General features: G+C 33.3%; 1 protein-coding gene across 1 annotated transcript in view; it reads left to right on the top strand.

Moving 5' to 3' along the window:
- Positions 1 to 13,631, top strand: part of IPO11 (importin 11) — a 205,851-nt gene that overhangs the window by 12,636 nt on the left and 179,584 nt on the right. The window contains 4 exon segments of the mRNA XM_043978159.1: positions 399 to 542; positions 3,849 to 3,949; positions 7,676 to 7,748; positions 9,105 to 9,308. Coding sequence (XP_043834094.1) covers positions 405 to 542; positions 3,849 to 3,949; positions 7,676 to 7,748; positions 9,105 to 9,308 — 516 coding nt within the window. The 5' untranslated portion in view covers positions 399 to 404.

Genomic DNA, 13,631 nt, shown 5'->3' with positions numbered 1-13,631 from the left:
CAGTTTATTTGAATAAAAAGTGTAAAAGTTCTATTTATTGTGTTTTATGATCCCTGAGTACCTTGTTACATTGTGTTCCCAGGCCTGAGCCACTGCTTTGGCCTGAACTGGGACTGGACCAGCATACCAACTTTTGATCTGTATCTTAAAATTTGACTGATTAGTTTACTACCTTCTGTGTGATTGCTATTAGGTTTTGAATTGCAGTAGTATCTTTTTTTTTTTAAACAGAGGTAAATGCATAGAATTGTATCATTTACATTTTCTTAAAATTAATTGTTCTTGGGCCTTTAAAGTGATTGATTTTTGAAGCTTTAAAAAAAAATTGAAATTTTTATAAATTCTTTTTACGTGTATAATGTTCTCTGAAATAATAACTTTAGACATATCATCATCAGGTTTCCATGGATCTCAATAGTGCCAGCACTGTTGTTCTTCACGTCTTAACTCAGGCTACCAGCCAAGACACTTCAGTATTGAAACCAGCTGAAGAACAACTAAAACAGTGGGAGACACAGCCAGGCTTCTACTCAGTGTTGTTGGTAAGTTGAAATTTGTATTTTTCACATTGAACAAAATGCCTAGAACATTATGAACTGGCCATAGGAAAATTTAACCCAGCACCTCCATGGTAGAGAAATCTGGTGTCTAGGGAGGGTTTAGTGACTTGCCCGAGAAAATAAATGTAGCATGTGGCAGAATGGGGATCAGATGCTATTATTATTTATATATTGGTGTTCCCATGTTTGTTATAAAGTATATTTCTATATTTTATGATGTCTTTCCAATTCTTTATAATCCTTGAGAATAAAAATGAGCAGAATGGATAAATGAAATCTTTATATAAAATAGTCTGAGAATCTTAGAATTAAAGTTGTAAGGTACCTTAGAGATTTCATTTAACTTCTCACCAAAGGCCCAGATCTCTTCCCCTTTTGCCTTTTTACATGCATGGTTAGCCTTTCTTTCTTGAACATTTCTGGTAGCAAAGTACTTATTATTTTGTGAAACAGTCTGTTTTGTTGTTTGTTTTTATGCTAAGAAAGTTTTTTAGTCAGTAAATGGATTCCATGTAACTTCTACATATTTGTCCTTATTCTGCCTCCTAGAATTGTGTAGATTAAGTCATTTCCTGTCATTTGTAAATTTTCTATACTTGAGGATATGTACTTTTAGTTCTTTCTTGTGTACTCCATGCGGCCTCTGAGGCTGAGATGCAACAAAGTATGGATTGATCGTCTGATATTTCTGCTAATTTTAGCCTAACAACACCAAGAAAACACAGGTTCTCCCTCAGCCAGCACCATACCATCCATTTGTGGAACCACTGGTTATAGCAAATGAAGAAATTTTGAATGGTGTGGATGAGTTCACTTACCTTGGTGCAGTATACTTTCCAGAGATTGTACACATAGATGATGAGGTTGACACACACATTGCCAGAGCTAGCTCGGTATTTGGGAGGCTCTGAAGGAAAGGTGTGTGACAGCCTACCAAACTTAAGGTCTACAGGGCTGTTGTATCTCATTGCTTTATGCCTGTGAAACCTGGCCAGTCTACCAGTGCCATGCTAGGAAACTGAATCATTTCCATTTGAATTGTCTTAGGAAGATCACCTGGCAAGATAAGCAATGGTCCCTTTCTCTAGCTGAACTGCCAAGTATTCAAACTCTACTGCAGAGAGTGCAACTTCAGTGGGCTAGCCACATTGTTTGAATGCTAAATGTAGGCTTGCTTATAAGACTCTTTGATGAGAACTCACACAAGGCAAGCAGTCCTATGGAGGTTGAGAAGAAGCTATACAAAGGACATTCTCACAATCTCTCTGAAGAATTTTGGACTTAATTGGGAGACATGGGAAACACTGGCAAAGGACCACCCATCATCATGTGCCCTCATTAAGGAAGGCACTGTGCTCTATGAGCAGAACAGAATTGCAGTAGCCCAGAAGAAAAGTGCACACATTTAGAGATATCTCTACCCCAAATGTTCAAATGAACTATTTGTGCCTGACCTGTGTAGCAGAGCCTTCCTAGCTTATATTGGTATGTTTAGCCACAATTGGACACACTGTACCTTGACCCCAACATAGTGATGTCATTTTGGTCCCTTTCAAGACTGAAGTAAAAAAAAAACAACAACTTAGTTCTTTTAGTAGTTTTCATATGGCATGTTTTCCTGACTCCTTAGCATTTCACTGATCTTGCAGATTCTTACTTTTTTTTCAGTGGTTCTTCCTTTTTTTTTTCCCAGCCTCATCCACCAATTCCTTTTGTTCTTATATGTGCCAGAGTGCATACTTGCATTCCTCCATGTCATTGTAAGTTTGGTTATAGTCAGATACCAAGAGTATTGATCTGGACTGAAATAAACCAGAAGTTTGAATACAGCTGACTTTTGGACAATTCCTAGAAAGTAGTTTCAACTCCAAATTTGGCTTTTGGGTTGGCTGTGATCCAGGGATGCTCTAGACTATTTGAACCCACAATACAGATTGTTAGAAGTGTCAGAGACCTGTACCAAGAGCCTTCACTTAATTCAGTTTAAAATATATTTATTAAGCACCTACTGATCTTCAATTGGAATTACCTTCTAGCGATGAAGTGCTATGGTTGGATGTAACTGCTTCAAGGTGTTCTATGGCATTGTCATCTGAAAATACTTAGACTCTAGAATATTTCTTAGATATTGTGGTGTTTGTGGGGATACTCACTATTTGGTCTTCCTGTGAAAATTTTGTTCTGTAGCCCATCCTTTGGAGGAGGTACTGACAAATAACAGGTTATTATACTGTAAAGCAGTAGAAATGCTGTATATGCCAGGTAGAATAAGAAATTGTCTAATAATACCAATCAGATGGACAGGTATCTGGTAAAATAATAAACTCAGTAAATTTACTCTGACTTTTTTAAATAGGTGATTTAAAAAGTTTTCAGTATTGAACTTAATGTAATGTTAATGAGAAATTAAACTTAAAAAGAATACCACATAATTCATGTATCTTCAGAAGCCAGACACTTTATTTTTGATTTCTGCCCAAAAAACTATTAAAATATGCATACCCTTAGTTGATAACACTACTAAATGGACATCAAAGAGGTCAAAGAGATAAAAGAAGAGGAAGAGGATCCATATGTACAAAAATATTTATAAACAGCTTTTTGTGGTAGCAAAGACCTGGAAACGAAAAGGGTACTTGTCAGTTGGTAAATGCTGAACAAGTTATGCTATATGAATGTGATGGGCTTCAATTGTGCTCTAAGAAATGATGAAGGGGATGGTTTTTGAGAAACTTGAGAAGATTTGTATGAACTGAAGAATGAAGTGAGCCAAACCAGAACAGTTTATGTAACAACAACAATGTTGTAAAGATGAAGAACTTTGAAAGACATAGAAAACTCAACACATTGACCAACCATCATTCTATAGTTAGAGAAGTGATATATTCAACATACAGATTTCAGACTTTTTTTGGGATATGGTTATTGTAGGAATTTATTTTGCTTGACTTTACATATTTGTAAGGACGAGGGAGGGTAAGAGGGAGAGAAGATGAACTTTCCCTGACTGAAAAAACAATGAACAAAAGACTCTGAAGAACCCAATTACTGTGATCCTCTAGAATACTAAATTTTACTTTTAAAATCATTGTTTGAATATCTTAATTTTGGGCTTTCTTTTCTGTCTCATTTGAGGAATGGAGATGCAGTATTTAAAAATAAAAAGGTGATAGTTGTTTTGTAGAAAATAATATATTTATGTAATTTTTATTTCCTCTTTCATTATGAGTATTAATTGTATAACTTTTAAAAAATCTATCTTAATGTTCTGCCCATTGTTACTTACAGAATATTTTTACAAACCATACTTTGGATATAAATGTAAGGTGGCTAGCTGTGCTGTATTTTAAAAATGGAATTGATCGCTATTGGAGACGTGTAGCACCTCAGTAAGTTTCTTTCTTTTTTTTTTTTTTTGAGGTGGGTGGAGTTTAATGTTGACTATTATGTATCATAACATTAAAAGTTTTATCTATTTAGGATGTTCAGAATAGGTAGAAAATTCTGTGCTTTTAATTTTTTTATATGCAAAATCCTAATAAAATACCTTATGAAACAGAAAACATCGTTTTGTTTTGCCACTGAAATATTGCTTAGATACAAAATAAGTAATTAGTGTATAAAGCACTTTTATTAGGTCACTTTGTCAAGTAGTATGAGGTTTCAGAAACTTGGAAAAATCATAGAAGCAATATCTTCAAGTGTTTTTGGAATAATTTCTGTAGTGGTTGAGTTTTTAAGATAAATTTTTATTGGTGTCTTTTTTTTTTAACATCACTATCATTTCTAAATATTTCATTACCCCTCTCCCACCTAGGGAACCATTTCTTATAACAAAGAATAAAAAAAAAAAGTAGTTCAGCAAGACTTACCAACAAATCAGTGAAGTTTAAACATGATGCTATATTTCATCTCCATAGGGAAGTGCATCTTTATATTTCTTCTTTATGATTAAGCTTGACTTCATAAGTACACAGTATTTGGTTTTCCTTTTGTAATTCTTAAAATCTACTTTGTTATAGTCACTTATAATGACATATATTCACTTGTTTTCTTGTTTCTACTTACTTCATTTTGAATCAGTTCATATCATTCTTCCCATGCCTTTCTTTAATCTTCATATTAATTGTTTCTTACAACTGATGTGTTGGTTGAATCTTTTAAAAAAAATTAAAAAAAATTTTTTTTTTGGCTGGGCAATGAGGGTTAAGTGACTTGCCCAGGGTTACACAGCTAGTTAAGTGTCAAGTGTCTGAGGCCGGATTTGAACTCAGGTACTCCTGAATCCAGGGCTGGTGCTTTATCCACTGTGCCACCTAGCTGCCCCTGAATCTTAATGAAATCTGCAAAAATTATTCCAATCATTTGTAGTATTATTGTAAAATATTTGGAATCTTGTGTTAAATTTTAGTCAAAAGACTGAAAAATTAGAAACACATAAGGTATCTATCTATCTTTGAAAATAGTGAAAAACAGTTTTGCAAATAAGTTAGAAAACAGGTTGAAGAGAATTTAAATCAAACAAAAACCCTTGATTCCATATTTAAAGAAATAATAAAAGTGCCCAGATCTACTAGAACCAGAGGACAGAGTGAAAATAGAAAGAATCCATCAATCTTTCCTGGAAGAAATCTCAAATTGAAAACTTCTAGAAATGACATAGTCAAAATCAAGACCTTCCAGGTCAAAGAAAACATGCCACAATAGAACAGAAAGAAAGGGTTTAAATATTAAGGAAACACAATCAGGATCATATAAAACTATGTTGATACTTCTATAAAAGAGAGGAGATATTGTAATATGATAATTCTCAAAGGCAAAACAAAAAGTCTTGCAACTAAAACAGACTTGAGTTTGAAATATATACAATAGGAAATGTGGGGAACTTTGCATAGTAAGCTAACATTTCTTTATTTCTCCAGTAGATGTCATTGTGACCACATAATTGTTACATTATTTATAAAATGTTTTGCTCATGCAAGGAATTATATTTAGATGTGTGTATTTAAAATAAATGGTTTAAATATTTATAAATCTTTATAAAACATGTCCTTGGTAAGTTATTGGGGAAGCAAAAATTAAAAACAAATAATCATTAAAATCCAAGATGATTACATTCTATGTAACAATTATTTTATTGTCAGATTGTGTTAGTTTTAGAAGGATTTGGTAATTTTAAGAACTTATGATTATATGTTATTGGGCCACATGTAGCTGAATTTTTCTCTAAAATAGTTTTTCTTCCACTTTGTCCAATTCACTTTTAAATGTTTCTTGACCCATTCTGTTTGGATTGTGGGTGGATAGGTAAGAGAGTTGCTCAGTTCCTTATGAATGACTTTCTTAAGACACAAAGTATATTTTAAGTTTCTGGTTTATTTCAAATTGTTCTCAGAAGGGAAAACTGTATAGTAGACCAAATTTTTAAACTTTAAAAATCTTAGATAAACCATATAACCGTTACGTGGAAAAGTTTTTTATCCTGAAAACTGTAGCACATTGAGTATATATTAAATATATTAAAGATGGAAGTTGGTATAATCTTCCATAAAGGAGAGAATATTGGCAAAAGCGTTAGTCTCATATTTAGACTTCCTTTGTCAATTAGAAACCGTTATTCAAATTAAGTTTTAAAATTGAGTTGCATAAATATTTGTAAATTTTACATATTTTACATTTCCTAGTAAGATATTAACTTAGTGAGAATCTCACCTTAAAAGCATAGGGGTCATTCACTGCAAGCTTTATTCTCTTTAACAATTTGCTGGACTTCAGTGAATTAGTTAAATGATGCTAATTTCTTGTTTAATGAGTTCAGTTTCTATTTTTAGCTATAATGCATTTTTGTGAGACAAGTACACTTGACCAAAAGTGTAACACTGACTAATAATAAATTGTGGTTAGACTTCTATTAACAGTGTTGTGAGAAAAATTTTTTTCCCTTTAAAATTGTGAATATTTTTCAAAAGCTGGTATTATGGTATAATTTGCAGTTCAAATGAAGTCACATCAATCCAGAGGGTAAAGCATATATTGATAGAAGGAAAAAGTTGCAAAGTAATGCAAAGTTTACAATGAACTTTAAAAAGCACTTTTAATATTAGAATACTTAGCATTGGCCTTCACTCTTATTACTTAATGTTTCAACTCTTTTTTTAAAATATACATTTTTATTTAAAGCTTTGAGTTCCAAATTCTATCCCTTCCTCCCCTCTATCTATTATGCTGTTTCGCAAAGCAAACTATATTAAGAATGGTAGCATATGTACTTTTCTATCTTGTAGCTCCCTCTGTAGCTGTCCTGTTGAGGAATGGGATTTGAAGGGAATCAGAACATGGGATGAATGAAGAATCAAGTTTTTAAAGTTTATAGGTTTTTAAGCAGAAAGGATCTTTTGTGTGAAAGTAGTAAACATTTGCTGTGGATCGACAGTTGCAAAATAGTCTATTTTTCCAGTTAGTAGGAACATAACTGATTTTATAGACATCTGGAATGTTAAACTGATTTTGGACCTTGGATATCTTGTCTAACATTCATTTACAAATGAGGAAACTGATGTCCAGAAAGAGGAAGGAGTTACTGAGATTTATACACAGTGCTTTGTTAGTAAGGCCAGTGCTCTTTGTACAATATCACTTATCAGAAGTTATTGGGGAATACAGAATTTACTTTTCATAAATTCCCCTTGTGGTTAGCTTTAGGAAATAGATGTGCTCTAATGAAATTAGAAAAATTTTTGTTCGTTGTACTGTCAACAAAAATTAATATCAGAAAGTGTCCACCCTTAGTGTGGTGTTTGTCACATAGTAGGAACCTAATAAATGATTGTTGTTGATTATAAGTGACCTTTGATTTGCTTTCTTTTTATCATTTTTCTTCTACAGTAACCTGTTTAAATATAAACAATGTTTACTCAGCTAAAAAATGTTTTCAGCTTCTATTAATTTATCAAACCTATGTAAACAAATAGAAGTGTTCATTTTACTTAGCAGGCGTATGAGCCTCTGGAAAGCTTATTTTTAAATTTAGCTGTTAAATGCTAAAAGCTACAAATATAGATTTATACATTTTGTTAATATTGTTGAATAATAAACATCTCTTTTTTAAAAAATAGTGCTCTTTCGGAGGAGGAAAAAGCTACATTGCGAGCTGGGCTCATCACCAATTTCAATGAGCCAGTAAATCAGGTCAGTCAAGAAATGGTTGCTGGGTTAATCATTCTCTTGCTTGGGTAGTTGCTTTTATTGGGAAGTAACTGGTTATTTTGTCATTTAAAGAAGCATTTAAAAGAAAGAGCTTTTCTTGAAAGTAGAAATTGAAAGTTATGTATAACATCAAGTTGAACTGAATTTTTGTCATAGAAATAGTTTTAAAAGTCATGGTTCATTTAGTTTATTTTAAAATTATCAGTCATACTGAATACTTATGATTTAAATCTCAGGAAAATATGCTGGGGGAGTTCAGTTTATTATGGTGTGGCTATGACTTATGTTGTTGGTTAACTTTTAAGTTTTTTTTTTAAAGGAATACCTCAGTGAGTAATTAAATTCCTCTAATCATATTTTTTACTTCATAAGTTGCTTGCATGTAATTTTATTTTGATGATTTGGTAATTTGGAAATTAAGGTCTCAACATCATCTAGCCATGTGAATTCCTACTGGGCACCTCTTTATTGAAGTTTTACTTTTAGGGTAGAGCTTTTTTCTTTCCCCTGGGTTCAGCTATTAATATAAAAATCAGTAAGTCACATCCTAAATGACATTGTAGTAATAGCATTACTTTTAAAAAATTGTATTCTGGGGGCAGCTAGGTGGTGCAGTGGATAGAGCACCGGCCCTGGAGTCAGGAGTACCTGAGTTCAAATCTGGCCTTAGACACTTAACACTTACTAGCTGTGTGACCCTGGGCAAGTCACTTAACTCCAATTGCCTCACTAAAAAAAAAAAATTGTATTCTGAACTCAATGAACAATAAAAAAAAGAATATTTCTATATACAATTAGAATAGGGAAAAAATTATATGTGAAACCAGAATTCTCTAAATAATATAGGAATACTGATCAGTTGTTTTCTAGTCATGTGTCATTCTTTGTGACGCCATTTTTGTTTTTTGTTTTTGTTTTTGTTTGGCAAAGATACTGGAGTGGTTTGGCTTTTCCTTCTCCAGTTTATTTAACACATGAGGAACTGGAGCAAACAGGGTTAAGTTACTTGCCCAGGGTGACACATCTTGTATATTTCTGAGGACTGATTTGAACTCATGAAGATATTTTCCTGATTCTAAGAGCAGTGCTCTATCCACTGTGCCATGTAGGTGCCCCAACATTACTGATACCCAATATTAAATGTCCTTTAAATGAAGTTGGTAAATGATAAACTTAGTATTTTAGTGAAAGCAGATCCCATTTTGTTGAATTTACAGCCAGTGGAAAAAGTGATATTATAAATCTGGATAATATGCTTTCTTTGTTCTTAATGAAAAATGCAATTTTCAATATTCAGTTGACCTCAACTATTTTTTCTGGTAATTTTTTTTTTAATAGATTGCAACTCAGATTGCAGTGTTGATTGCAAAAGTTGCTAGATTGGATTGTCCCAGACATTGGCCAGAACTGATTCCCACCCTTATAGAATCTGTGAAAGTCCAAGATGATCTTCGTCAGCACAGAGCATTGCTTACTTTCTATCATGTCACTAAGACTTTGGCATCCAAAAGACTGGCTGCGGACCGGAAGCTCTTTTATGATGTAAGTGAATGAAATGTCTAGATATGAACATTTTTTTTTTGGCCTAAAAAAGCTTATTAGATAATGTTTAATTAGGTTGTTTGCAAAATATTATATTGTAGTTTAATATTTCTTTAGTCATCTGATGGTAGGTGATCTAATTCTTTGCAACATGTCTCCAAGACCCTCTTAAAGAAGAAAATCAAGGAAACCAAATTCTTTGGGCCTCAGAAACAGTGTTTTTTAACAACTATGTCCATTTCTCTTTTCTCTCTTTCTTCATTATAAGATTATTTATATCTAGGATTTGAATTATATTGTTGCTTGTGTTTATAAGAACTGGCCTAGCAACCATCTTTGGTAAAACAAAAGCTGTTAAGTCATCAAATCTTAGTTTTGAAACCTGAGTGTCCATTTGCATTTTTTGAAACAGCATAACTAGCTTGCTAATTTTTGTGTTAATTAGTTATGCATTAATCAAATACTTAAAACTTATCCTGTGCATAAGATGGAATAGAACACTCCCTTAAATGTTAATTTTCTTCAAATTCAGTAAACTTAAAGTAATATGGCATTACTTTAAGTGGAATTAGAGTAAGACATACAGTTTTGGACATGGCCAGTGTACAAAATTTGTTTTGCTTGACTATTCATATTTGTCTTAAGGATTTTGTTTTTTTCCTTTATTTCAGTGGATGTGGGTTAGGGCAAGATTGAGATAGGGTAGCCAAAAAAGAAAGGAAAAAGAAATAAAAAAAAGATGGTGAATGAAACATTTAAAAGTGAATGGAGGCAGCTAGGTGGTGCAGTCGATAAAGCACTGGCCCTGGATTCAGGAGGACGACCTGAGTTCAAATTTGACCTCAGATACTTGACACTTACTAGCTGGGTGACCCTGGGGAAGTCACTTAACCCAATTCCTCACCCCCCCAAAAAAAAAAGTGAATGAAAGTCCAGAAAGAATCACAAGCAGGATAGCTTTAAGTTACATGTTGAATTTATTATATGTTGAAAAAGAAAATCAAGCTATATGTAATAGATATTCACAATTTCATATTCAGTTTTCTTTGAGGGGGGCTACTATCTATAAAGAAATGGTTGTTTTAGTGTTTTAAGTTCATAATAAAGACAAATTAAAGAAAAAAGTCATCAGCAATTAAATAAGTTATTAAGTGTCTGCTATGTGCAAGGCCCTGTATGTCTCAAGGAGGCTTACATTATATATGTATATATGTACATGTGTGTGTGTTTGTATATACACCCATTTATACATTATATATTTTTTGGGCTTCAATTGGTAGAGGCATGATGCCATCATAGGTTAATATTTTTAAAGACAACAATAGTTGCCATATAGTACTCTGAGGTTTGCAAACCACTCTGCACATTATCTTATTTGAACCATATAATATTATTGTGAAGTGTGTAGGTATTACAGTTATTATTATATCCATTTTGCTGTGGAGAAAACTAGACTGAGAGAGGCCTCCTCATAGCAGCTTCTGCGAACCAAGGAGGTGGAGAACCTACTCAAGCTCTGCCCATACATGGCACTGCAGAGGGCTCCTCGACAACTGCAGAGCTGAACTTGTATTCTTAACTCTGCCTCCAATTGAATGACTACCCATTGTCGCACAGTGTAGGTAGGATTGCTGTCAGGATTTGAAATAGGCCTCTTAGTTCTTCTAGGTCCAAAGCTCTTATATAAGGTGTCTGAGAGTATTAACAAAACTTTCTTTCTTTCTTTTTTTTTTTAACAAAACTTTCTTAACTTTATGATTGTCATTATGTTGATGTATTTTGTTCATTCTTTGGAAAGCAGAAGAATTAATTGAGAGTGTAATTAGTGTCAATTTTTGTTGTATTAGTGAAAGCTACTGTTTATAAGTTAGAGAATAAGAGGCAGTGTGGTAGAATGAAAATAACTGGCTTAGGAATCAGAGGGCTACACTTGTACTCTTTGTAAAAAAATATATATTACACATATATATGTATATATATATATGAATAACACTTTATTGTTTGCAAGGTACTTCATATGCATTATATTATTTGATCTTTATAATAATGCTTTGAGGTAGGTGCTATTATCATCCCTATTTTACAGAAGAGGAAATTGAGATTCAGAGATGTTGACTGATTTTGACAAGGTCACACATCCCCATAAATATCAGAGGCCATCTTTGAACTTAGGTCTCTTTGTTATAAATGACTTGCTGATTTGCATTAGTCGTGGTTTTTTCCACACTGGGAATTATAATGAAATAATAGATGGCCAAGTTATATATTCTGTTCATAATCACCATTTCACTTCACTTCACACATGTCATAGATAGCATATACATACACATGTGTGATTTTTTTTTCAGTTTGGAGAATTTCTGGTTATAGGAAATTCATCCATAAATGCAAATAAGCAATTATTCTATAACTATTTAAAATAATAATAATAATAATAAACATTTTAATTTAAAGTTTTCTGTTCTAAATTTTATCCTTCCTTCCCTCCCTCTCCTTCCGCTTCCCTGAGGCTGTGAGCAATCAGATATAGGTTATACATGTGCAATTATGTAAACATTTCCATATTTGCACTTGTATTCTTTTTTTTTCATTTGATAGGTTTATAATAGCTTGCTTACTCCTTTCTTCAGAACTCCTTTTATAGGTGGTGGTTGTTCTTTAATTCTGATTCCTGTAAAGGAGAATCTTATTTCTTAAGTATCTGATGTCTTACTATAAAGAAAGGTGCAGCAAATCCACATCCAGAGTACACAGTTATCATTGCCAGCATTTGTTTTCTATTAAAAAGGGAAGGTTCAGGGGCAGCTAGGTGGCGCAGTAGATAGAGCACTGGCCCTGGATTCAGGAGGACCTGAGTTCAAATCCGGCCTCAGACACTTGACACTTACTAGCTGTGTGACCCAGGGCAAGTCACTTAACCCCAATTGCCTCACCAAAAAAAAAAAAAGGGAAGGTTCTAGAATACTTTCATTAAGTCTGAGTTTTAGTTTGGGATGGGAGAACAAATCAAGAAAACAGAGCTGTATATTGTGTCCTCCCCAATCTCATGGAAGAATTATCTTCCCTGGACCCTCCTCATAGTGGCTTCTGTGAACCAAGGAGGCAGAGAACCTGCTCAAGCTCTGCCCAAACATGGCACTGCCGAGGGCTCCGTGATGACTACAGAGCTTAACTTGTATTCTTAACTCTGCCAGTAATTACCTGAATGATGACCAAGTTTCTGAATCTTCTTTTTTTGATCCAGTGTTGGACTTGATGGTATGTAAGGTGTCTTCTAGCTATTCAGCTCCATGATAAACAAATAACAAAAAAAGTATGTTTTATATGCAAATTAACAATTTTTCCCCAAAAAATACTCAGTTTTGTTGTTCTGCCTACATAGATCACTTCTTTAAATAGAATCATAAAATTCCAGAACTAATAGGAACCTTAGAGATTATCTTGATTTAACTATTCATTTGGCAGGTGAGAAAACTCAGAGACTACATGACTTGTTCAAAACCACACAGTTAATAATAGCAGAGATTTTCCCAGAACCTTAGTTTCCTGACTACTGTTTTAGTATTCTTTCCAATATAACACATTTCTATGATAATAGCTAGCGTTTATATATTGCTTTAATGTTTTAAAGCATTTTATAGATTTTTCATTTGATCATTACCACAAGCCTGGGAGGTAGATACTCTTTTTATTCTCATTTTACACATGACAAAACTGAGTCAGACAGGAGTTAAGTGACTAGTCCAGGGTCACAGAGCTAGCGGTTGAGGATGGATTTGAACATTTAACTTGGTTGAAGGACTTTAATGTATTATCCTAGGACAGCTGTTTAATTTTTTTAAACTTGTAAAAATATTAGGGATATTACCATGGAATTTAATTTTTCATAAACATTTTGCAAATGTTATTCAGATTTAAAAAGAATTAACTCCTTGGGGGTTACCCATTGTGTTTTTTTTTTTAAGTTTTATTTGTGCCTTGTTTTAAGGACCACAAACTGATGTACTACCTTAAGGTGCACAAATGGGAAATGACTTGCTCAAGGGAGTGAGCAGCAGAGGTGGGGTTTGAATTCATGTCTTCTGATTCTAAATCTAGCCTTGCCTGTATTATGCCATGCTACCTCCAAAGCAAATTTTTATTACCATAATTCATAAACTTTCTGAATGAAATATACTTCTTCATGTTTAATAGCTGCTTTGCTTTGCTCTTACAGTGAAAAATCATTCCTATCATAAAGGCAGCAAAATTTTCCTTTACTGTTGTTAGGTATTTGAGGATTATAGTTTTAGTGATCTTGTGCATTTTGCAAAAGAAAGCAGT

This window comes from Dromiciops gliroides, chromosome 1 (assembly GCF_019393635.1).
Source record: "Dromiciops gliroides isolate mDroGli1 chromosome 1, mDroGli1.pri, whole genome shotgun sequence".
In the NCBI taxonomy this organism is placed as follows: Eukaryota; Metazoa; Chordata; class Mammalia; order Microbiotheria; family Microbiotheriidae; genus Dromiciops; species Dromiciops gliroides.
This window is presented reverse-complemented; position numbering and strand designations above follow the sequence as displayed.